Source organism: Chiroxiphia lanceolata, chromosome 2 (genome assembly GCF_009829145.1).
Source record: "Chiroxiphia lanceolata isolate bChiLan1 chromosome 2, bChiLan1.pri, whole genome shotgun sequence".
NCBI lineage: Eukaryota > Metazoa > Chordata > Aves > Passeriformes > Pipridae > Chiroxiphia > Chiroxiphia lanceolata.
The window spans coordinates 60,186,726-60,213,217 of NC_045638.1; the positions used below are offsets into that span (position 1 = coordinate 60,186,726).

At 36.0% G+C, this 26,492-nt stretch overlaps 1 protein-coding gene across 5 annotated transcripts in view; it reads right to left on the reverse strand.

Moving 5' to 3' along the window:
- Positions 1 to 2,680: 2,680 nt before the first annotated feature.
- AKAP11 (A-kinase anchoring protein 11) overlaps positions 2,681 to 26,492 on the reverse strand; it is a 37,555-nt gene continuing 13,743 nt past the window's right edge. For 2 of the 5 annotated variants that reach the window (XM_032678590.1, XM_032678587.1), the window contains exons 5-13: positions 23,573 to 23,620; positions 21,995 to 22,129; positions 20,844 to 21,108; positions 15,729 to 20,388; positions 13,509 to 13,664; positions 10,255 to 10,368; positions 9,452 to 9,498; positions 6,860 to 7,020; positions 2,681 to 2,965 (exon numbers count right to left, since the gene is read on the reverse strand). In XM_032678590.1, coding sequence (XP_032534481.1) covers positions 2,819 to 2,965; positions 6,860 to 7,020; positions 9,452 to 9,498; positions 10,255 to 10,368; positions 13,509 to 13,664; positions 15,729 to 20,388; positions 20,844 to 21,108; positions 21,995 to 22,129; positions 23,573 to 23,620 — 5,733 coding nt within the window. In that variant the 3' untranslated portion in view covers positions 2,681 to 2,818. The remainder of the gene's footprint in view (positions 2,966 to 6,859; positions 7,021 to 9,451; positions 9,499 to 10,254; positions 10,369 to 13,508; positions 13,665 to 15,728; positions 20,389 to 20,843; positions 21,109 to 21,994; positions 22,130 to 23,572; positions 23,621 to 26,492) is intronic. The other 3 variants (XM_032678589.1, XM_032678588.1, XM_032678591.1) reach the window with 3 other exon arrangements.

The following is a 26,492-nucleotide window of genomic DNA, read 5'->3' on the forward strand; positions in this document are numbered from 1 at the left end:
ATATAGTCAGAGTAAGGTTTTCCAAAGATTATTAAAATTATTAAATTATAATAATTTTGCCAGGCTAGTTTAATGCTTTCCTAATTTCATACTCAAGGAGAAAAGTCAAGTCACTCAGAACAAATTTAAAACAATTTGTACAGAAAATGGTTACAGAAAACAATTTGCTTGTTTCCAGTAAAAATGAAGTACTTTACAACATTTTTATCATGTAAATTTGGAAACTATGCTACTTTCCTCAGAGGCTAATATAACAAGCTGTTCCTTAATATAACACCAATTAATAGTTACATAAATATTTGATCCAGTCTGAAAACAAGATTCCACTTATAATTTTTAGTGCAACTATTGTCTGTTAAACTTTCTGAATAGCTGTAAGCTTTGGGAATCACACAATTTTCTGCCTTTCTCCACAGAAGTAACTAGAAAGAAAAAACACCAACTTTATAAAATCCAACATACTGAATAAATCAGTTAAAAAATGGCTGTTCCTGTGGTGTTGTTTAGCTGGTTGTGTTTTGTTGCGTGTTTTTTTTTTTTTCAAACATACAGCTTTGTACATTGACAATACCTTCAATATCTTTCTCAATTTGGACATGTACAGAAACATTTTACTATTATTACTGTATCCTCATATCCTGAAATTCCACTTGGTGAGCAAAACTTACTCCTGAGGCACTGCTTTTAGTATTTTATTTTCTTGGCATTTCAATTTTGTAAGTAAATTTGTACTAGGGAAGATGTTACTGCCAAAGAATGGTTTCAAATTTTTGTCTAAAACAACACTGAAAGTCAACCTTAAAAAAAAAAAGAAAGGAGTATGGGGATGGAGGAGGAAAAAAAATCCAGATAACTTTTGTACAATTCTTAAAAAATATTTGCTACTAGGTCCATCCTCCAAACACAGGAATTAAGATAACTTTACCTACCCTGCTTTGGGCTCTAAAGAAAAATCATTCCTGACACCTGGCATTACATTACCTGTAACAAAAGACCCTGAAGTAGTTTTTGGTCTTTTTGTCACATGGTATACATAGATTTTTCTATCAGTGAAATGATATGCAAAGTGAGGTAATAAAACTACGAGCGTAACAGAATTTTAATTTAGTGGCAAAAGTTTGCATTTAAAGTTCATATTGGTGAGATCTCATACACAAACAGATATACATACATACCTGTGTATGCACACATGTGTACACACATATGTGCACATACAAAAACATTCAAAATCTTTAGCTCTGTGAGAAAGGCAGAATTCCAGACGACAAATGAGGACAAAAACAAACCAGATCTCTACAAAAAGGGCAGTGTAATGCCCTCCTGAAACACGAAGACATTACAAGGAGCGTGCTCTTGAGTTTACCAGTGTGACACCTCACAGTAATTCATGGGGTAGGAGAAATCAGAATTGTACATAAACCATTCAAATTCAGGAATAGATTTAGAGACCATCTCTCTCTCCTTGTTTGGGATAACAAACTTGTGCACCATATCAACAGTCTATTTTCCTGTGAAAAAGCCTTAAAGATTTTTTTTGTTCATCCAAAATAAGTAAGGCTCTATGATTCTTTTGTAGGTTTCAGGTGGCAACCTCGTAATTACCAGCACGTGTCTTTTTCTCTCAAAGGATATATAAAAAAACAAAACCCAAAAAACATTTTCAAACTACAGGGTATGTAAAGGTCCAGATTTCCCCTCAGACAGAAAGGCAAGTCAGCAGCACTGGTGAGAAACCCGATGAGACTGCTAAAAACATTTGATTAAAAGTCCCTTTAAAAAAAATTCAGTGAAGGTAGTTAACAAAAATGAAAAATCAATTAGCAAGAAATTTCCCCTTTACATTTTAATTAGCTTTCTTTGCTAAATGCTTATGTGCTCACTGAGTAACAAAATTGTCTTTCTTACTGAAAAGAAAATTCATATGTGACTGCTAAGAAATAAAGAATTAAAACTAGTCAAAAAGACAGCCAAAATCCTCATAAATTTCTATCTGCTACTTTTAACACATCTGTGTGAGAGACTAACGTACAAATTCTTTGACATAGAATTAGTGTCATAGAAGTATCTGCATACAAAAAGCTTCAGTAAAAAATTTAGCATTTTAAATTTGATTGGAAAGCTGCAGGAAATCTTGCTGAAGAATTATGCATGAAATTATGTTCAACTACTCACTCTGCCCTACTAGATTTTATCAGCTCTATAGTAGTCAACAAAAGGGAACATGTATCTATACCTCAGCAATTCAGAGCAGACTATGCCACCTTCACATAAAGTTAAAACTGATAAAGGTGGCTATTTAGGAGCTGCTTTGGCAGGTCACAATTTTCTTCCTGGCAATGGTGCTCTTGGGCACGTAAGGCCTGGTCAAGATTGGTAATTTTTTCCATTGTCTACAGCACAGTATTCCAGAACAGATCCTTGCAGAAATCAGTGCTCTTAGTCACGCTGTGAATATAGCACACACAGGAGTGGAAAAAAGAGCTATCCTGGCACAGTGGGAATCCTAAATATCATGTCTGAGACTGCCTCCTCTGAACTACTATCATAGACAAGGGATATTTTCATAAATATTTCAATGGTCTGAACACAGCAGTAAATACAAGTTATGCGTGAGTGGACAATACCGATTACAGACTGAATAAACATACCATGTGCACAGTATCACAAAGCACAGCACAGCTATTTTGACTTTCACCTCAAAGTCTTTTAATTGCTGACTATTACTTAAACATTCGCTAGTTGAATTTTAGTTTACACATCTGTGTTCTTTCCATCTCCTTTCAAAAGAGGAATGAAGGATGTTGCATCTTTGGATTTTTCAGACATTTTCCAGAAGCCAACTAACAAAAGACTTATTTAGAGCTTGCTCTCCATCGGATGCCTTCTCTATCATTTCACAATATTTCAGCACTGCTTGCAAGAGATCTCCAACTTTCCAATCTCTTTCTTGTAGTCTTCTGGAAAGCTGAAGGGGAGACAGAGCAACACAAAACAAAATATTTTGACTGGGACATCCTGATGAACAGTTACAGAAGTTATTCTTGAAACATTAGGTCATAAGAGATCAGTTGTAATGAGTTAATCTTTATCCCCGCATCTATAAAAACAAAAACTTCCGCAAGAACCAGGCACTTTTCTTTAGGGTAGTTTTCACAAAACTTTCTTCTGGAGGGAGCAACATTTTCAAATTATGTGGTGCCACAGGTATGAGGGCTGTGGTTCATCAAGACTGCAGAAAACAGGAAATTCTGAACACAAGATTAAGACGCTGCCACCCCTCCCATGCCAATAACGCACGTATAAAAAGACAAAACTCAGTCTTAATAAAAGGATGTGGATTTTCCTTTCACAACATATAGTGTGGTTCGGGTGGCACAGACGCTACCCTAAATGAAAACAGTGTCTTCAGAGTTGGGAAATTATAACATCTTGGGGAAGAGGAAAGGTGACAATTAAGTTAAACTACCATTCAGGAGCAGAGATCAGTGTAACTGAAAACATTTTTTTTTTTTTGCCCAGGGTCCAAGCAAAAAAATCTTCCATTGCTTATGTGTCAAACTCAGCTATGTATGTAAGAAAGCCTACCCTAGGGAAAGAATGAATTTGCCAGTTTGCCTAGGAGTAAAAAAAACAAACAACTTCTAGTTAAAACAAAACCCAAAACAAAACAAAAAAAATCAAAAAATCAAAACACCTAACAACCACACAAACAAACTTTATTCTCTGTAGCCTTCTGAACACCTGTCAATGCTGCATTTAGTAAACACAATTTAAACGCTCTACTTACCCTTTGGAACTGTAGATTTTTATGGCCTTTTATAGTCCCTACCATGATATTCTATATTTAAGTTTAGAGAAAGTTATAAACAGTGTTTAGAGAATTATCTTTCACAGCTATGAAATTAAAAAATCGTAAAGTTTCTACTGTGAGACCTGTCAGATTGCAATATATAATTCTATTAAAAATGAAAAGGAAGACAATCTTTCCCCGTTTCTTCATCTAGATGATGCTCCACCTTCAAGAAGGCAGGTGATGGAACTGATGGAAAGAATGTGGGTATAAAGACATGTATAAAACAATTAACTTCTTGAGCAAACAATTGACTTGAACAAGTAAAAAAAGATCCTGTCTAATACTGAGCACAATTTATTCTGAAACCTTGAAACTTTTGTCAGTGGAAAAAAAAAAAAAGACATCTTCTCTACAAAAAAAGAGACTGAAATCTGTAGCTGTTTCTGTGAATTTTAAAGGAGAGTACAGGAAATAAGAGTTTTATAGTCTAAAACATGCAATTTTGTAAATTATGTTTGTTGGTTTATAAAATAATGGTCATTTTTCTTTCCTCTGTCAGAGGAAAATTTGGTTGATGTCCAAATATCTACTTCAGCAAATACAGTATAAAACTTTTGTCCAAAGAAGATTCCACCATGGTAAAACTAAAGAGGTGGCACCTAAATTTTAATTTAGAGTTCAGAATTTAATCTCACTGTTTCTTTAGATGAATAATCTGTTTCTTACTGTTGGACAAGTGAAATATTAAAGTTTATTCAAAACAGGAATCTTAAAACAGCTAGGTAAGGTCTGATTAAAAACTGAATAGATGTGGGTTTTTTTCAATCCAGGCACTTGCATATCCACATTGCCAGGCTTCTCAAAGTAGTCAAGAACTATCTACTCTAATTTACTGGTTTCTTGTTATCATTCATAACAAATATATTTTGTTTCATACATAGGTATTTAACTTCTTTCTGCCTTGCTGAGCATAACATGTACCCTTAAGTAAGAGTTCATACCAAGATGCAGCAAGTAATACCTTGCCTGATACATGCCAGGAGTATTTTTGCCTTTTATACAGTCACATCACGCCAGTGGTTCGTTACCCTGCTGTGACCAGCTAACATAAGCCTTTCCTCCCTTCCAGAACTCACCAACTGCTTATATTGAAAATTACTGTTTTAAATGTAATCTAAAGCCCGGGTTCATTCCCCACATAACTGAGGTAAGTTCCCAAGGTACCCATGAGCTGCCCCAAAGCCCTCAGCTGGCCAGGGACCAGCACATCGGGGGTTGCTTTCGCTTCCTGCTGGGCTGCAGCGCCCTCTGCAGGTGCTTGCTCTGCTTTACAAGAGACAGAACTCGGAAAGACTGTTTCTAACTTAAAACCCCTCAGTCTGGGTCAGAGATCATTCCAACTGGGAAATGGGATGGAATAAAAAACAGGTAATCCTTCCCTGTCCCCGGGGAGGGAAACAGGATTTCAATTTCTGTTAACATAACTGAATCTGGAGAACTAAAAATAGTCTATAAAATTAAGTGAAACAATTAACTACCACAGCATTTTCAGGACTGCATGACTACTGCCTGCCTGAAGGTCTTACGCCTTATCTTCAGGTGTCAACTCAGTATAAATTTATGACTGAAGTGTCAAGTAGAAAAATATTATCATTTTTTAGAAGTGCATACATAACAGACACTACTATTTTCCAGAGTGCTCTTCTCAGTATATTCTCTTATTAAGGTAGCTGGAGTGATGCTCATCAGACACAGAGCCAGCTAATAATACATTTCCTGTGTGTCTTTCAGCATTGGCTCAAATCGTACCATCACAACTTTGAAAGCTATTAACTCAGAGCTGGCAGAAGAATGAAACACCTGAGGGAAAATTAAAAAAATAGGTACCTACCATCTATTTTGTGGCTCATGTATTATGTTGCAGTGTAAGATACAGGTCTCTCACACACACCCAAAATAAAATTAACACTTGTGGGTCCTACTACTATCCTACCTGAATATTTGCAACACTGCATACAACAAGCATGAAACAGATGAACAGATCTTCAAAAGATGGCAAAAAAACTCATGAGGTAAGGAAGATTGTAATTCCAACTCAGTCCCGTCAAAAAAACTTCAGGGAATGCTGGACCAGGCATGTCACAACAGAAAAAGTGAAGAATTTTCTTTTTTGTGTTAAGGCACTTATAAACCATAACAGAGAAGAACATACAAATGTAAGGATTAAAACAAACAATTTCAAATAACATAAAAATGGAGAAAAGTATTCTCAAACTGCCTTCTAGCTTATGAAAGCATGAAGTCCACTCTAAGTGTCAGAACTACAGTACAACAAAGCATATTCCTGAAATAGTTCTAAATCAAACATATCAAGCTCCAGAGAAAGGAGTATAGGGGATATATTTCTACTAGTTATATTTCTACAATATGCATACCAAAATATTGAGTCTTCCCAAAGAGACACAAATTGCTAAAGCCTAAGTTACGCTTCCTCTTGGGTCACATTAAATTCGATCCATAAAACCAAAATAAAGGCACCTAAGACTAAAGCAATCTTATTGAGCCTTCTTTCTTAATAGCTTTGGTTTCAGTTGCTTACAGAATAAAGACATATTTAATATTAACTCAGAAACTAAATTTTCTTCTAACAAGAAAACATGTCTTTGCTAGCAAAAAAAACCCTAGGCAGAACATATTAAGTTAGAAATTAATTTGCATGACCAAGTTCTCACAAAGATTCAATTTATAGATAAGTAAACATTAAGTTAAAAAATGCTTGAAAAAATAGAATTTTCACCAAATTTTGTTTTTTTCAAATAAAAATGTTGTAATTGTATCCTTTTTGGAGCAAACCACTGGTGAAACAAGCTAACTCGGCTTTGATAATACCGGTTTATGTATGGTATATACACAGCCTAACCAGGTTGTTCCATTTCGATCTCTCAGGATTTAAATAATGATTTTCCTCAACAGTGAATAGCAAATGAAGCAGTAGTGGCTGGTGTACTAGCCAATGGAGAAGTCCAGATAATCCTTTCCCACCACCCACGAAACCTGAATACTCACAAAGACAAATTCCCTTGAGGCAGTGTCACGGAAATGAAGATCAGAAACCTCCGTTTCAGAAGCTGCCAGCCACTGGAGCACTGCTCTGAGCTGTGGGTCCACTAGATTTCGTTCCAGATCAATATTCGCTATTGATAAAGTCTTTCGGATTTGCTCCAAACCTAACATTGAAAATAAAATCATCAAATCCGTAGCTTTATTTCAAAAAATCTCTGTAGTTCACTGTTTATAGACTACTATCTTAAAAACCTCAATTTAGTACACACAGATAATATGGAAGAAAAAAATCATGCTGGTCTGAAGTGTTCCAGTACTTTCACATAACAAAGTACTGTTTATCCCATTTACAACATAGATGAGTATTACAAGATATCTAAACTATAATGTATATTCCAAATGACGAGGAATTTAACACAGTCTTTCATAAACTGAACAGCAATGGCTCTCACATGGTCCATCAGTTACTTACATTTCCAGTTGCTATTTTTTGTCATGTCTAAAAAGTGTATATTTCAGAATTCTTTCCTGTACTGGTCAGACTGCCTCTGAGTTTTTCCAAAATATACTGATGGTTTTACTGAGGCACATTCAATTTTTCAACACCTTTTTATATCTTAAGTTCCAAAAATTAACACAGTATTAACACAGGAAAAGCAGCTGTGCTAGGAACACTTATGAACTACAGCATTGTTATCTTTTGTTCCCACACTGAGTTGCTGTATCCAGCTACCACAGAGTGATCCTTTGTCACACTCTCAGAAACAACTCAGCACGTACGTAGCGCTCTCCAAGTTATTCTTGAAGTCTCTACTTTCAGACTATTCAACTTGACTCTCTAAAAGAATGGGATATATTTGCAACAAAAACATACGTTCATGTTCAGTTTACTGCTATCTCACTACTCTTCCAATCAGGGTTACAAAAATTGCAGTACGTAAAGCTCAATTCCCAAATGGCAAAGTCAAGCAAGTTGAAACAGATTCCCTCAGAAAGTAAAAGAGAGAGAAAATTAACTAGTGGAACTGTGAAACGGAAGAGTGTTTGTAGTGGATAGAGGAAAGAACCAATCATTAAAAAAAAAATAATTATGACACTTAGTGGATGGAAAGCATTGCGGTAATGCATCGCTGGGAAATTTCGGTATGTTTTTTAGTTTTATAAAATAGATGTACATTTGGTAATAACAAGGCTTTGTTTCAAATTCTTTGCTGAACAAGGTACAGTCACCTTACAAAAAGCCAGACATTTTCAGGTATGACACAAACAGAACTTCCAAATACACAAGAAAACAAAGGTTTTCTACCTAGCACACTATTTAAATGGTCCTACAATGACAGCAACAGAAAGAGCTTTTTCAAAACAGTAGTGAGATGGTGAAGAGATTAAGTTGGAAAAATTTCACTAGAATATAGAGCAGTCTGTTGCACTATAGAGAGTAGGTGACACCTAAACTGTGTAAATGAAAAAAACTAGGTACCATTCTAATGGAGCAATTTGAATATTTGAGATGCTGAAACTCTTTAAAGCTGAGACCAAAATAAATGGTATATATTGATAAACTAGATGAAACCTACAGAGCAGAAAAGATTTTAATTATAATTATTCTGAGGTAAAACACTCAATAATTTAATTTTATTTTATTACAACCCTACAGTCACATCCGATTTAATAAAATTAAGAGATGTTGTTCATTTATATACATTTTTCCAGGAGCTTAAAAGGAAGGGAAAAAACACAACAAAAAATAAAAACAAACAAACAGCCCCACAAAACCCCACACATCTTTCTGCTTACATCAAGACTATTTGAATATGTGCAACATGGCCAAATATTCTCTGTAAGCAAGTAGGAGAGGTTTCTTGAAATGCTTATTTGATCTTCAGAAAATACCCAACACAAAGAAGAGCTCTATTACAACTTGCTCTAATATCAGCTCATTTTAAAACACCGCTCATACACTGTGTACTCATGTACTCATGCAGGATGTTTTCATGTGAGTTAACAACCTTTGGCAATCAGACTGGAACCAGAGCACAGAGATCTTCAAGCCACAAAGCTGTAACAAGATTCTGGACGAACTCCATTTTATACTTCACTAAGAAGAAAGAGAATATAGCAAAGGCATCGAATTCAAGTCTTTTCATTGTTTCCCATGACTCTCTTCCAAGGTTAATGTGTCCAGTTTGAATAACTTCTTCAGCATCTCGAACACAGCCATGCAGACGATTCCCACGGCTCCTTTATTTTAAAAACTAGTTACACTTCTTTTAAAAAGTTTTTTAAAGAGAAGTTATTCTGTGCATATAAATTTATGCTTTCAACAAGCTGATCAGAGTTTCCCGCCTTATGTTATTAAGCTCGTGTGAACATCAGAAACTAGCATTTCCCAAAGGCTGTAAATTTCAATGCATTAAGAGGTGTACGTAGGGTATTAATCTACAAAAACATTCTGACACTTGGCTGACATCCATTATGATGAATAGGGATAATAGGGTTGTCACCTTGTTTTGCAGACTACAAAAGCAAAGAATAAAATAATTAATGCAGAGTGCACAGGACAAGAACAGTACTATATGCTGGAACTGACATTACCTTCTACAGCATCCTTGGAATCTTCATCTTTATCTTCTGTTCCATCACTGTATTTAAAAAAAAACCCAAACAAAAATATAAATACAATCCAATATATGCACAATAAATGTAGTAAATCCTAAGACTGTAATGAAGGTTAAAGGACAGGAAGAGCATAAAAGAATTAAGGAGTGATCATGAAAAGAAGCTTTGCTTCTCAAACCATTCCATGATGGAAACAGATTTATCATCCACTTCACACTTAAAAAAATGAGAAGAGAGAAACAAGAGAAGGGTGTTAAAAAGGATAGTAACATGAAGATATTTAAAAATAAGAACTAAACATTGATTTTAATAGTTTTGCTTCATATGTGAAAAAGTTGAACCATCTTATGTCACAGTTATGAATAGTTATAGGTTACTTAAAGCTGTAAGTCATGAGTGTTCTATTAAAAATCAATTACTAAGCAATTTTGAAAGTTTACACAAGCTAAATAATAATAAAAAAAAAGAAATCCTGTAGGAAGCAAGCTCTAGTTTGCATGAAAGAAAAGTATATCTAAAGACCTGTAAAACTGCAGGCAGGAACATGCAGAAAAGGGACCTTTCATTTTGCAAGCAGAACACATTCATCAGTTTAGCACAGCAAAATTTAATCATTCAGGATGGATTAATTAATGAAAAAATCATATTGTGATTAAGCGACAAGAGTGTGAATAATGTATCAGCATAAAAAATGCACTGTATTTTTACTTTCCAAAATGATTATTTCATGCATTAAATATGAGGAACCCATCTGGTTTATATTTCTCAACTCAACCAACCTGTCTGATGTTGGAAAGGATAAATTCTCCTCATACATATCCCCTTCTAAACCAAGACTGCTCCAGCTACTGCTGTTACCATTACTGCCAGGAGAAGAAGAGAACATGGCTGAACTAGAAAAGAACAATAGCTCAAACTAGAACCTTCATTTTCCTTACAACTGTTTTGTCAAGACATTAAATGCAAGAGCACCTAAACTTCCTAAACAGGTTTGCTGGAACAGAGTACAAACCTGACTGCCAGTGCTACTCAGAGCAGCAATGTGCACAATACCACAGAACTAGTAAGTTTCAGTACATAGGTGAAAGTATTAATTTGTACTCATTAATTTTCCAGATCAGTGCTAGCAGGAATTCTGTCCTCAGGTCTAGCCATATTGCTCATCATTTATACAGGCTCAACAATTTGAAAATGATTACTCATAGAAATATGGATTACGACTGCAATATTTGCTTAAGGACTAGCTAAGAGTTAATAAAATTACGCATTGTGAAGACAACTGCACAATCAAATCCAGTAATAATCTCCAGCAGCCTGATGAGAAGGAATTCTTAGAGTAAATAATTTCTTGTTTTTTTCAATTCTGAATATTGTTCTGCAAGCGGAACTTTTAAAAATGGGGGGGGAGGGGTTATAAATCTGTGAAAACAATACTATAAAGATTACTTCACTCCCAGTTCATAAAAATACTCATTTATCCCATGACTACATTCAACCCAATGCAAAGAACTGAAAAAATGGAGCATGTCATCATACTCGTTAATTTTAGTCATTATAAATAGCTGAGTTTGTTAGGCCTGTTTGAGCTACTCATATGATTAAATCTCTGTTCCCCAACTTCATACCTCCCCCAGAGCACGTCTAGAAGCCTTCCAAGAACAGGACTACCAGATATTCAGCATTCTTTGAGAAAGCTAGATTATCTACTCTAGATGGTATGAGAACTATACATGAAGTAACTCCAGAGAACAACTGCTGCAAGAAGATGCTTTCTTCATCTAAGTTTTATGTGACTGTTGAAGCTCTTTTCCACTCATACCACTCAATGCAAATAGCAAAACAGTGGAAAGGAACATTTCAAGAGACTGATTTCTTTTTAAGAGTTTGCCATTAACAGTATCACCTAACAGTATCACCTACACTGCTTTCCAGTATGCCTGCTTGGATCCTAATTTCAAAATTTTGTTTAAGGATGCCAAATTAAAAGTCTTTAAAATAAAGTCCTGTAACCACAGAACAAGTAATAAACAGGAAAAGGCATTATAATGCTTCTATAATGGTTCATGCAGCTACTCAACATTAGCCAGCAGAAGAGCAAAAAGAAAAGCAAGAGGTTTCTGCTCTGAATTATAACTTAACTTGGATGCTCTGATGCATCCCCTGGAAAAGCAATGTCCATGCCTACACTTATACGCTTAACAAAAAGCAGAAGATACAAGCACTCCCCTGCATAAGTAACTTTATCAAGTTCTCTAAAGAACATTCATTCAAATGCAACTGCCCATGGGAAGAGGTGAATTAATTCCTTGTTTTGCTTTGCTTGTGCCTGGTTTTTGCTTTACTTATTAAACCGTCTTTGTCTCAACCCACGAGTTTTCTCACTTTTACTGTTCCAATTCTGTCTCCCATCCCACCTTGGGAGAAGCAAGTGACTGGCTGTGTGGGCACTAGTAGTCAGTGGGGTTAAACCACAATAATGGTGTTATTACTGCATCTTTTCTTATTACAAGTCTCCCCCTGGTATCTTTTTTACTCAGGGTAATAACCCCAGATCCTGTCATTTCCACCTGCTAAACCTCAGCAACACAAATGAACACACAGTCAGTTCTGTAAAATCAGCTGATCAATTTGTGTATGTTAGTTTCTCCTGCCAACACCTCACTATCTGATTATGCCTCCCCTTCTGTGAGCTAATTTAGGTCATTCCTCCTCTAAAGAGCCACAGATTTTCTTCCAAGTTATATAAATTACCTTCTTTTCATTTATAACTATTTTGAGGATAATAAACAAATAACATATACAACATAGATATGGCAGGTCCAGCAATTTTTTTATCCTTTTTTTTTCTCAGTATCCACTAACCTATATTTTATTCTCTATTTTTAACTGCAAATATGCTGAATATTCTTCCTCACATTTTGAATTTCACCATGTAAGTCTAACTCATTTTCAATCATTCAACAGATTATGTTTTATTAAAGTAACTCTAAGTTAATGTATTCTTCTACAAAATAATTCATTTCTATGAGTGATAAATTATCGCAGTGGTTGGTTTAAATTATTTAGTTAAGTAAAACATGAAAAATATTGCAGAAAAATAATTAACTGAGCAGTTTCACTTTGGTACCAAACAACCTACTTGTATGTTACATAAGAAAGCACATCTCCCATACTTCCTTTAACCTCAGAGATGCTGGAAGTACTGACTAAAGAAAAAACCTCTCCCCTACTTCTGCTATTCTTCAACAGAAATGCTGGACTTTCTACAGTAATACAAGTGTTATATCAATCATAAAAAACTAAGTTTACTCATTCCTCATATATTCCTTATATAGAAGCTCGGGCCACAACTTGCACTATAATTCTCTCTGGCAACAGGCAGACATTGCAGATTTTAGAATTCCCATTTTAATATTTGTTAGCTATCAATCAGCCAGGCAAAGTGTAGTGAGAAGCTACTACCCTGAACAGGTAAGTTCCAACATCACACACCTGCAAGCCCATGGTTAGCAGTATATACATATTCCACCAATATCAGTTAGAGCAGTTTATAAATACCAGTACCAAAAAAGACAAAAACAGTTGTAAAAGCTCCTCATGCAAATTAAGCTAGTATTACTTATTTTCAAGAAAAAATGAATTCATATAAAATGCATTCTCTGTGATTATGTTTTAATATTTTAGAGCACAACTTATAAATGGTACTCTCAGGTTGTATTTTACACAGGGTAGTTGTTTTTAAAATGCTTCCATCTTTTGCTAATACTTAAATGTTATATGTACAGTTTTACTTGATGTGACTCCCTGACATCAATGACAATACACACTCCACATATTTTAAAATATGAAGATTCATGGCCAACAACATTTTGTAAGAAAACAAAACCGTAATATTAGAGCCATTTTTAATAAAAAATCATTGTGTGCTGAAGACAAAATCTCTTCTCCCCTAAGCTCCATAAGAAAATCACTCGATGACAAGTTATTTGATGTCAAGATAACTGTTTCACTACACTAACATGTTTATAGTTACCTGTCACTGAGGTGAAGAAAACTGCTGCTCTCATCAGGATGTTCATCTTCAAAACTTAGATTGGACCAACTCCCAGTGCTATCATCACCAATACTAAGACTCATCTGCTGGCTAACAACAGATTCAACAGAGTGAAATCCTTCTCTTCCAACAGAGCTAAACAAAAGTTTAAGACAAAAACATCACTGCATTTCATGCTGATCTGTGTTAGTTCATTCAAAGCAATTTAACACCATTTCAGAGCCGTTAAATTCCAAGGAAAAAGAAAAGGAGGGGAATCTCTTAATTTGTACCCTATCCTCAACACAAGATATTAATCTGAAATATCAACAGGCTTAGGTCAGGGATTGCTAGGAATTCTTTCACTAATATTCAAAAGGAGTGGAAGATTATTGTTGTAAAGCACAGAAGGCACTGTAGCCTTGCAGACTGTGTATCAAGGTACACTTTTCAAGCAGAAGACTTACCATTTCTGAACTTGTTCACTACAGGACAGTTTGGCTATTTTCCCTGGTCGCTTCTGGTACAAGCAGCTAGGTGGTCTGCTATTGTAGGCAAAATGCTTAAGTATGAGCTGGTGTCTAAAATGTTAGGATTCTATCTTTTAAAAAGATTTTTCTGTAGAAGAAGATTTGTCTTCCTCCTTCAAGAAAGTGTAGCAATGCATGGCTTGTACAAAATTTTTCCCTCAGGAAATAAGTTTAATTTTTTTATCCAAAAAACAATCAATCAAGCATAGTCCATAAAAGGTAGTCTCTAGAAGATACTTCAAAAAACTGATTTGAAGAAGTTTGAACTCCTTACACAAAAAAATTTACAAAATGAGGACATTCAGTTATGAACTAACTTTCATGGGTAAACTGTGATTATCTATATACATATGAAGCAAATATGCAGCTTGAGCTGCAACCCACCAGGGTAGTACAAAGGTCATTTTTTCCCCATTTTTATTTACAGTTATACCAGCACTAGCAGCAGTTCTCTACATCACACAAGGCAGCTTCTCAAGAAACATATGAATTACCCAGCACACATTAGATGACAATGTAAAAAACATTTATAAATTTTGTCAGAGTAAAACTCTCATATTGCCTCCTTGTCACAAATTTACTAATAAACAATATTTCTTTGAACCCTGTGTTTTGTTGTTGACATATTCTAACTAGAATTTTTAAATGAAGTGTCATCCTTGATACTGTAGGTATAGAAAAACATCACCACATGACTATTTTCTCTTTTGTCACACACTGAGTAAGGACTCAACCGTGTTGTGCAGACTGACAACATACATCTCATGAGCACTTTTATGCTGTTAGTATGTATGTGTTTCATATCAAACCTTGAAAAATTTAGTTCAGTCCCACTGTGGCCTTCACCCACTGAACACAAAATAATCAATTTTACTGTCCATCACGATGGCTCTCAAAAAAGCACACAGTAGAAATACAAATATTACTTCAAATTTAAAAATACAACATGGTAAGGACAGCTCTTGGACCTGAAGAGGAGATTTCACTCTGATCACTGCACAGTCTGTTTTAAGAAACAGCTGTTGTTTGTCATAAATTCATTGTGGCATGTATTTCCTATTTATAGGCCTATTAAAAGGAAAACAGTATGTTATGCTTTGCTAAATACACACGAATTTCAAAGTCAATTCCTTAATTATTGTATTACTATTCTATAACATAAAGTGTGGTTAGTAAGTTGTTTTTTCTTAAAGTAACAGGTTGGGCTTTTTTTTCCCCCCAATAATACAGAAACTACTACAATACGGCCATCATAAAAATTAAGCCTTCATACTACAGAGCGATGGCTCGTTCAGCCAGCACCAGATGCTGAAGAGGAAACACAAATAGGGAGCAAACCTGGATTTTGTCACAGCTCACAGATCAACAAAACCTGTAAGGGTTAGTATTCTTTACCGCAGGTAGTATTTTCAAGTTGAAATGATAAGTTCCACTTATTAGTCACCTACTGGAACATAACCATGCTGATATACATAGAAACTTTGGTTTCAAGCTCACAAAGGTGGAAAAAAGCTTTTTTTTCCTAGTTCTGAATTATTTAAATATCGCCAGAAGAAAAAAAGAAAACATTCAGAAAATAAAGTGTGCATTTCTAAGAAAATATATATTAAAATTCCTTCTGAGCACATATTTGTATTAACGATCCTTCTTCTGGTACAAAATGCAACAAAAAAGAAAAAAGTAATATTACCTTATGGTAACTGCCTGACCAATATTAGTCATAGCTGATGTCATTATTTCAGTAGTAAGGCTTTCAGCAAAACTCACTCCATCTTGTCCAATACCACTGTCAGCTGTCAGACTTGTGTAACTCAGCTCTCCTTCTGCTTTCTCTATGGCCGCAGCAGCCCCCTTGTCCGAAAACACTGTCCTCTGTTCTACATCAACGTGAATTTTGGGAATATCAAGCTGAAACACTCTTGAATTCTGACAGGCACCACCCGATCCAGAATGAAGTAAATGCCTCACTGGAATGCAGGATTCTTGTGCAGGTAGATGATGAGACATGCTTTCTGTACAGTACCGATGTTCCTTCATACTGCAGCATCTACAGACAGTTCCAGAAAAAGGAGACAGTTTCTCAGTATATGAGAGCTTATCGCCACTTTTTCTGTTTTCAGCCACACGAAGAATAGCCGACTCTAAACTCATTTCTAGAGTATCATCTGCTACTTTTCTAGCATATTGTTCTATAGCTTGAATTATGCCTTCAGTGTAGCCATTTTCATTTATACTACCTGTACTATGATACAGTTTATGATCTCGGGAGAAAGGAAGAAATGTCCTAGAAAGTCTTGTTTTAATGAGATCCCCCGTGAGTTCATCAAATTCAGTCTTTTTATATAGACAGGAATCTGTTAGAGACTTCGGCAAAGACGCTCCCGACATTTTCAGCTTCTTCCTGACATCAGAAGTGATACTGTGAGCAAGGGATCCTGAAAAATGCAACAACTCGGTACATTCTGTTCTCTGTGTGCCAAAACTCCTTTCATACATTTGGTCTTCACAGCGATGAATGCTGCTTTTCACTGGCTGTACTGCATCTTTATTCACTGCTTTGATCAGCTCCAGCTTACCATTTATCTGTGCATTTTGCCCAGAACATGTCTTTCTGCTATATCGCAATTTGGTTTTTCTAGCAGCTTGCTGCAAGCCCGATTTGATAGACCTGTAAGCAAGTCTGCTAGCATACTGATCCATTAACAGCTCAGCACTACCACCTTCTCTTTTCAAAACTCGAATGACGTGATCTGCATATTCGTCAGACACACTTTCACAGCTCGGGTACTTGGAAGTCAAACCTGTCATGCCCGAACCTTGCGGTAAAGAAAGTACAGATGAACCTCTCTCCCCAAGCCACTGGTCCTGCACCGGACCAAATCCTTCTTTTGAACTACCATCTTTATCGCCTTTTCTCAGATAAAAGCAATCCACTTGACAGTTAACCCGCTTCAACCTCAACAGTTTACAATGCTTTGATTTCACTACTTTCTTGGCCTCGTTGATGACTTTTCCTGCCATATCACCTGCATAATTCCATAAAGAATTGCATGTCTCTTCTGGGATATTTATAAATGCAGTATATCCACATATTTTCTTTTGCATACCTAACTGAAACTGCCTACCAGCATCTCTTTCATTTGTTTTACCGTCTAAATGGGAAGCAGCCATTTCAGTTGCTATCGAAACTATATGGCTAGCTAAACAATCTGCATACTGAATTGTTTTTTCCAAATGCTCTCCTTTCTCAACAGGCATTTGAGAATGATCTTCATCTTCACTACTTTCCACTTCTTCAGAAAGGGACCGCATGAGTTTCAGCATAAATTCCTCATTTTCCAAAGAGTCATGTTCAGTTTCAGAAAAATCAGTAATGGATGGATTGTAGGGTGTAGAAGGTGGTGTTGCAGGTGCAAATTCCTTTGCTAATTCTCCCTTGAGTTTCTTTGACAGTTTTCTTAGGTTCCTTTCAGAAGTACCTTCACATGGCACTAAAGGAGTCGGTGGGGGTGTATTGGGCATTAAACAGGTATTTCCATGTTTGAAACCTGATTTTTCTTCTATCTGCAAAACACCTTCACTGCCAAACATCACTGAAGAAAAGCTATTTGCATGTAGAAAACAATCGGCCTGCCTGTAATTCAAAGCTCCTGTTGATAGTTTCTGGGTATCTTTTTTTTTTGAAGGCTTGTTTAAACACGTTATTGAACAGCTTCCCATGTCAGTACAGTCCTCTAGAACATGCTTCGCAAAAGTCACAGTGGAACAAGGAGGTGGTGATTTTGAGGAAAACCTATGTCCTTTTTGTTCCTGCCAACAATCTTTAGATTCTGAAAAACACTGAACAGAATGAGTTGGAGTAAGAAATTTACATGGATTATTCAAAGGCAACTGTTGTTGTTCCACGATTATAGAAACATTACTTTGCTTCTCAGCCTCTTGCTTCTTTATCACACACTGTTCTTTTCGATTGGTATCTCCGTAGGTTTGTGAGCTCATATTACATGTTAAATTCTCACTAGTGTTACATAACACAGTTTTACTTTCATCCACAGACTGTTTTATGACATACTTGGCCAAATGATCTGCAAACATATTCTTGGGGAAGTCTTCACCAATACCTTGCACACAAGGTTTTTTATCTATTATTTTTCTTGTTAAAAAATCTGTATACTCTTCTACTGCTTTTGTTACTCTAGATGAGGTTATGGCTTCATAAGCTTCATTTACTATCATATCTACCATAGTTCCAGAGAAAGTATTAATGCCTTTTGACCCACTTGTTAATTCTGAACTACTGTTTATTCCAGACCTGTTATTTGTTAGTTTGGTATCATTTTGGTTACAAAAGATTGATGGAGTACTTTCAGTACTTGGACTGTGATCTGAAGTTAGATATATATTTCTGAAAGAAGAGACTTCCTCCTCTTTCTTTCTGCTTGTGAAAAATGGATGAGTGGAGTCTTTGAATACCTTCATATTGTCATCAGCATTTGGAATACTGGATACTTTTGCTTTGTAAGCATCAGAGGAAACCTGTTGTTGACAAAGAGCTCTTCCAGCTAAGGGCACAGGTATTGAACTTACAAAACCAGAGGTGCAAAACAGAGCTTGCTGTACTGTATATTCCTTCTTGGAATCTTGGATTGGCTTTAGTCCTGTCCTATCACTAAAATTAGGAAAAACTGTGGAAGTCTGTGTTGACTCTAACATACTTTCTGCGCTTACATATTTAATATTGTCCATGGAAACACTAATGGCTGCTTGTGTTGTGAAGGTCACATCAACCTGAGATAGTTCAATAAATGCCTCCTGAATGACAGATTCAGACAAATCTCGGGCATAGGATCTTACCACTTTGTTTTCGTAATCAAATGATGAAGGCTGTGAAGCTGTAGGTGTTGATGGATATGAGAACTGGCATACTTCCATGATTCCTTCAAACACAAGTTCTTCAGCAAGGTCTGCTGCAAACCGTGCAACGGTGTTGGTAAATATTTGTTTCTTTACGTGACACAGTTCTTTCAAAGCAGCAGTTATAGCTTCGCTCACCAAAAAGTTTGCTATCCCATTAATGGCACGCTGCTTCAGGGAGATTGCTCTACGTCTTCCAATCTCATAAAAAGCCATCTGAAAGACTGAAGAAGTCAACCTAGCAGCCAAATGACAGAGTGCATTGGTGCATGAAGAAACACCTTTTTGCAGGTCTTTAAATGCACTGCCAAAACTTTTTTCAACCAATTCAGCTGCAAACTTCTGAATGCTATCTCTAATCATAAGTGACTTATGTTTAGATTTTGCTTGTTTATCTGGTTCCTTACTAGTTTTCATTTTGAGATCTGCAGTTTGCCTTTTTTTCTCTTTCAAAGCAATCCTTTTGTGCTTCGAATCATTTCCTGCACATACTTTTTCTGATGAGGGCTCAGAAGAAAAAACAGAACCAAGTATTTCAAATGAAACACTATCAGCATATGCTGAGTAACTATTATAAGCTGCATCATGGTGATTTTGACCTGTCCTATCTCCACCAAGATTACTTCGACACAAACATTCGGAAGAACCACAGCTCCCTAGTGGACTGAAAGCTGACGTTCTAATAGGGCTGAAGAAGCCTCCATTCTCTTCCCCTGATGTTTTAACTGGGCGAGGGGAATCTGGGACCTCAAAGATGCTGCTGTACGGTGATTCTGGCTTACGAGGAGTTGGTTTCTTTACATTGGCTGGGAGAGCTGGACGATCAAAATTGAATTTCTGAGGATTCATTGTAATGTTTGCAGAAGACAATTTTTCATGTGCAGTCCTCCTTTTCTGGGAGGGACTCCCTAGGATGGGATCCTTAATAATTTTACAAGAGTTTTCCAAGGCTTGCTCCAGTTCATCAAATTGATCAAAACTATCAAAAAATTCACTTACTTCTGAGTCTGAATCCTCTATACCATCTTTCACTACTGGAATTTTTGGCAGCTGAAGTTTTGCCTTTAAGCTTTTTTGATACCCTTCTTCATCTAAGAAGATGATGGGGCTTGGGCTGGAGCAGTCTGACTCAGAAGATTCAGCTGGAGAGGAAGAAAACAACGTTTTACGTAAAAAATTAACACCTTGATCAGAAGGATTATATGGCTTATAGAAACTCCTCTGTATCCAAGGATCAGAAATTGAGGTTGTTACTGAATTCTTTACTGAGGACAGTTCCTTAAGTCCCAAAATATCAATCAAAGTAGAAGATCTGGCAGATGACTTTGGATGCGCAGAACCTACAAGGATCTTTGAGTCAACAGCTTCTAAACATTGAGCAGGGATGGTCTGTGAAGCAGCATCTCGATGGTTTTGAGAAGCAAAGCTGCACGCACCTGAACAAAAAAAAAAAAAAAGGTAAAAAAAGATTGCTTCAAAATCAAGAACTTCCACAAAACTGCAGAAAACAGGGCAGATTTTAATGGCAATTGCTGGGTTTATTATTGTTGCAAATGCTAGCTTATCTTTCATGATTAAAGCAACCTTTCATTTTCTTCAAATCCTATTAGACAAATCTAATCACTCACAAATTAATTTTTAGCACACAAAGTAGAATAAGAGTCTATGTGATATACATATGACACTGAGATTAGAATCTTTGGTTTATGAGTTGGTAAACTGTGGTGAAAAGAGCAAAAAATTAATTTTTCAATTGTCCAATACCCGTTTACAATACATCATTAATTTCATTTACATTACACTATTCATTTACATTTACTTTCATATTAAATCCCAACAGCCTAAATTTCAAATACCAATTTCTACAAGGATACAGTGTGCAAGAATTTACCAGTACTTTGTATCTTTGAAGGTTCATCTTCATCTAAGTGTTCAAAAGCAGTAACAAAATCATCCTCAATTGAAGAAACTGAGTGATTAGTGTCATCATCTTCTCCATGGGATGTCTCTGTTTGATGTTTTTGTGAAGAGTTTATTTCTACTGCATATCTTATGCCTGTGGTATACTTGCTCAGCAAGGTAAATATATAATCAACTTTGATCCTTGGGAATGAAGGAGAGAGTCTTACCACACAAAACACTTCAGCAAGTTGATTCTTGAAAAAGAGAGCAACAAGAAAACAAATATAGCAATCTTAGAACAATTCAATTGTCAGGAGTAGCAAGGGATTTCTTCAATGCATTTTTTATGAAGAACAAATAATTCAGAAATACTTTAAATATAAGAAAATTAATTAAACCATTTGTGTAGAGTGACAGTTAGAATCACCCATTTTCATAACTTCTGCATTCTCAATATTTCACTGCAATAATATAACACAACCCTGACAACAGGTTCCCAAGAATCTATTAAAGAATGCATGTGAAAATTTGTAGAGCAAGACAGTATTTTTTCTGCACATTTATGCTGAATAGTACCTCAGTTTATAGGATATTTGTTTCTTCACGGTATTTTTTATCTTATATGCAACATTTGTAATTGGAAAGAATGTAATTAACTTGGCAATAATGGGAACAGTATCAAAATAAAAATAATGGAAATTACATCATTAACAGCATTTACAATTGTAAATTTGTAAGACAGGAGTCCACTGGACATTCACGTAATTTTTGGCATCTCTGTTTCAAAAAGAAAAGTCTGCCGAAGATGAAAGCTGTATCTGAGCAGAGCAGAGCAGAGCTGGGTAACTTGCCAAATTTCATATTCTTTCCAAATTGGCAGTGAAAGGGACTACAGCCTAGCAGAAACATGGGACCAGCACCATAATTAAATATTTGTTGAATATTTTCTGTAAACAATACAGCACTGTTTATTCTGATATTTTCTGACATCCATTTTCATGGAATCACAGAAATATAACATTAATACTACTGTGGCTAAGATGGTCTGAAACCAAAAGCAAGACAAGGTGTGATATGACTGAACTCTTTAGGAGGTGAAATACAATGCTTCTGACATGCAAGAAGACAGAAAAATTTTACCTGATGTTTCATGACAAAAGGTTTTGCCAAGGTTTTCTTTACATCTTTTAGAAATATAGCCTCGTTTTCTTTTAGTTTGCGCAACTGGAGTGATTTCAGAACATCTGGAAGCTCTACAGAAACAGCTGACAACTCCTGATTTAAATATACAAACACAATGAGAATATCAAGTCAAAAAAATAACTTGTAAATGACAATGGGTTTGATCTCATATCCCCCCTAAATAGTAACAGCTACTAATTTTGGTAAAGTTTTTTTTGATTCCCTATTTCTTGCTCCATCCCCCACTTATTCACTCTAACTGTGGTGTAAAGCTCGTGTAAACAAGCTTTAATGCAGTCCATACTTGGAAGACGCTTAGAAGTCATAGAGGAGAATCTTGTAAGTGCTGAAAAGCAGCTGCACATCCTACAAACTACACAACTACAACCACTGACCTCAGCTAATAATGGTTCTCAGTGGATCTCTACATGCCCTTGGTGTGCTTTATTGGAACAGTGTTCTAAGTCCCTATTACAAAAACAAGGACAAGGCATTTCTTAAAGCAAGACCTTGGATAACCTTTAGATTTACCTAATATAGAAGAAGCCTATGAGAGATTTATAGGGTTTTTTTCAACAGCCCAAACACTGCTGATCCCTATGGTTCAAAGCAAATCTCCATAAATGTACTCTGTCCAATTTTCTTTAAATTCCATCCAATTATAGACAATCAAACAGTTCTTATTCATCCTTGAAAGAATGTCTAGTGTTATTATAAATTTGATTAACAGGAATACTAATATAAGTTGAAACACAAACGGATTCAGTTTCTTTATTAATTTTTAAACATCAGCAAACTATTACAGCAATCTCTACCTACTAGGATCTAGACAGAGTAGAAGTGTGGAATTGCACTGTGAAGATGCATGTTATGAATTATACTGATGTATAAGTTGTATAGGAAGACTAAATCCTTAGCTTGTGAAAATCACACATTATAATCCTCCCAGTTTGCTACACTCCACCTTTTAAAATAATATTTCTTGATCTAATTTTCCAGAACATTATCTTAAGGCATAGCCATAATACTGACTTCTGAGCCCCCCACCAGCAATTCACAGCTAGCAGTCAGCTCAATAAAGTTTTAGCTTCACACATGCAACCCTACCATATGAATAAGCACAACTCAATTAAGGAGTATTACAAACCGAAATACTGATACACACAAGTTTGTAACAGCAACAAAACCCAAACCAAAAAAGTACCCACAAAAACCCAAAACCAAACGAGCCCCTTCCCACCTAAACACCTCCCCCAGTCAATCATCCCCTTCTGACACATTTAAATAAGTTGTTCCAGACCATCCTAACACAAAGACCGAGCCAGGTAATATTGTAAATACATACAAAACACCAATTATAATATTAAAATAATTATTTCCCAGCTTTCAATTACATTTGAAACTTAGGCTTTTACATACTCAAGATACATCTGTTTCATTTCTCAAACACCAAAATTCCTCAATTTAAAAAACTAGGTACTACTTAGAAGAAAGCACCAGCTATTATTTTCCAATACAGACAGATATATATTGTACCTGCAAGCGAGCAGTACCCATCTCTTCAGCAAAACCTATAAATGTAATCTGTAAAATAAATACATTAATATAGTTCAGTACAGAAAAGAACTTTTTTGTTTTCTGCAGATATTTAAGAGCTAAAATTCAGCAGACTGTAACAAAGTTTCATTCCACTGCCACAATAACCATAACTTAGGGTAGCACAGCTTGCTCAAACAGTAGCACACAGTTTTCCATAAAGACTAGTAATCCTATACTATTTGACTTGTGAAAGGTCAGGCCAGGCTGAAGAGCATATACAACATTTAAAACCCACTATACAGAAATTTTTCTAGTGACTGGTACATACAGAGCAACACATACCAACCTCATTACATCTGTTAAAATAAACACAATTTTGCAAAGATCAGTGCTCATCTGTCCTTGCTTCAGGCTGGGCACATGTAAAACAGTTCCAGTCTGAAATCTGTCCATGCTAAAATAAACTGTTACACATTTGCATATACTAAAGAAAGTGTAAAGCCAACACATTATACAATTTGCCATGTAAATTGATTAGCCTAAGGCCAAAACACAACGGATTACTGAAGCCACATGTTTGCATGCCATATCCAAGTAGACAAACCTTTAACTTCATTTCAAACATCAGATTTCCTCAGTTCTCACTTAGTATTTCCCTAACGACAAATCAATAGGGTATCTGCATGCTCCAAAAAATCCCAAGGCATTTATTTTCAAAACACAGTTGTCAGAAAATAAATGCTGTTTCCATTTTGTAGATATGGAATAAAGCACAAAGACTAAATACTTTCACTGATGTCTGAAATTAGTTTCATATGGCTTAGGTTCCATTATTTCAGAGCACTATGAAACAGACTGAATTTTATGTATTAAAGCCACAGTTCATAAATTTGTAGCTACTATTCCCGTTACTCCAAAGAACATCACTATGTTTACATTAATTTATTATTAACTGGTTCAGCTACCTGCCTGTATATACACAGAATCTCTGAGAATTACAGAGCTAGAAAAAGAAATAGCTGAAAAACAATTCTATTTGAACTGTATTTGTGTTTTGAATATGTTCTTTCGAAGTGTGACAAAAAAAAAACCCTCAAACTTTTTTTTAAACTGGAATCATACTATGAAAAATTCTGATGCCTTTATTTCAGGGGGTCTCATGCTGGGAAAAGGATCTCACGCCCCTAGAAAACATCTTCCCACTTACATCCACTCATGTCAGCTATGACAACATCATAAACGAAACAATGCTTCACAGCAGCATTCCAAATCGCTCCAGACAAATTACACATCTCCACCACCCTATTCACTGTGTTAACTGTGAAACAATCCTGTTTGAGCAACGTTACCTTTCAACTCCTACATCTTCTCTTCAACTCCTAAATAATTCATCTGCACAGTATCTTCAAGACACTTTTCAGCTTCTATGTCTTTTTATCTCTACAGTACCTACAATGTGAATTGAATTCCTCCACAGAAGCAGCAAAATATCAAACAATTTAAAGGACTTGGGGAAAAAAACCTAGTTCTCTGAAGAACATTTTGAGAGGCTTTAGAGCTTATTGCTGTTGGGGGGTTTTTGGCAGTTTTGTTTGGTCCTTTTAACAGATGTCTTCTTACATGCCCCTTCCTCTTCCTCAAGATAATGATTCCAACCCTTCCCTGCTCTCATGGGATAATTCACTGTGCAAGACAGGGCAGTATGCAGGAGTAACAGCTTCACAAAAATGATGAACAGTATGTACACTGAGTGGTCAGCAGACTGCTGTCAAAAAGATCACACCCCTACTGAGTTTGCCTATTTTTGCCTCAATGATGATACTAATTTAGATTTCTTTATTGTGTCAGTTTTCACAGAAAAACAATCACCTTTTAATACCTTGAACATGTCTGAAGTTAGTACACCAATTCAAAAGCTGTTGGGGAGTAGGCCAGGGAAATAAAAATGTCATCAGTAACACAAGACCTTTTTTTAAACCAAAAATAGTGTATGAGATGCCATATTTGAAGGTTATCATAAGCCATGGGTACAGAGGAATGGATTAATATGGTACAGGAAAACCTAAATACTGGTTTGCTGAAGTCTGACTAATTATCTTTGCAGTCCTAATAATATTCCATTAACATCATTCTCCACATCTTTACTGTATTTCCATAAGGAAAAAATACCTGTTCTGTGGCAGGTTATTGACCCTCTTGCACTTCAACCAGTGAGCTCTTAATTGCTTGCTCTAATAAGGTAGTTAATATAGTCAGCTATTTTTCTCCATAGGGACCATCAGTGCAGGCATATAAAACATAACTGACATATAGCTGGCAACACAAGACAAAAAATGCTTCATAAATTTCTAAAGTGTGGTCCATCTGGTCAGATACAGACAAAGTTTTGCCATAGGTTTTTTGGGGTTTTTTGCCAAGGTTTTTCTGCATAGCTCTACTTCTTTACCTTAATCTGCCACAGCTTTTCATCTTTCACAAATTTAGTTTCCTGCTTGCTCCCCAAACGTTCCACAGAGTCACAACCCCTGACTGTATCCAATCACAAAATCCCTGGTGTTATCCAGGCAATCGTAATTCCTCTCTGCCAGACACACAATCTGCCTCTTGCCTTCCTCCTGCTACTCCTTATGCTAAGTCTAACAGTCTCCCTAACCACTTCCCGAGTTGTCTTTCCTTCATTTCTCCCGTCTCAGCTCCTCTGCATGGCCAGTTTAAGTCATCCTCTCCTTCTCTAAGCTCCTTGTCGGGCCTGTCAACTACCAAGTAGAAGTCTTGAAAAACACTTAATACAAGTTACACAGTACACATTGCTTCTTATCTTTTTTCTTTTCCCTTTGGAAAAGTCGCTGTTAGTCTTGTAACTCAAACAATTCTAGTAATTCCTCTTTACAGCTTGAGATTTACCTAGACAGTCCTG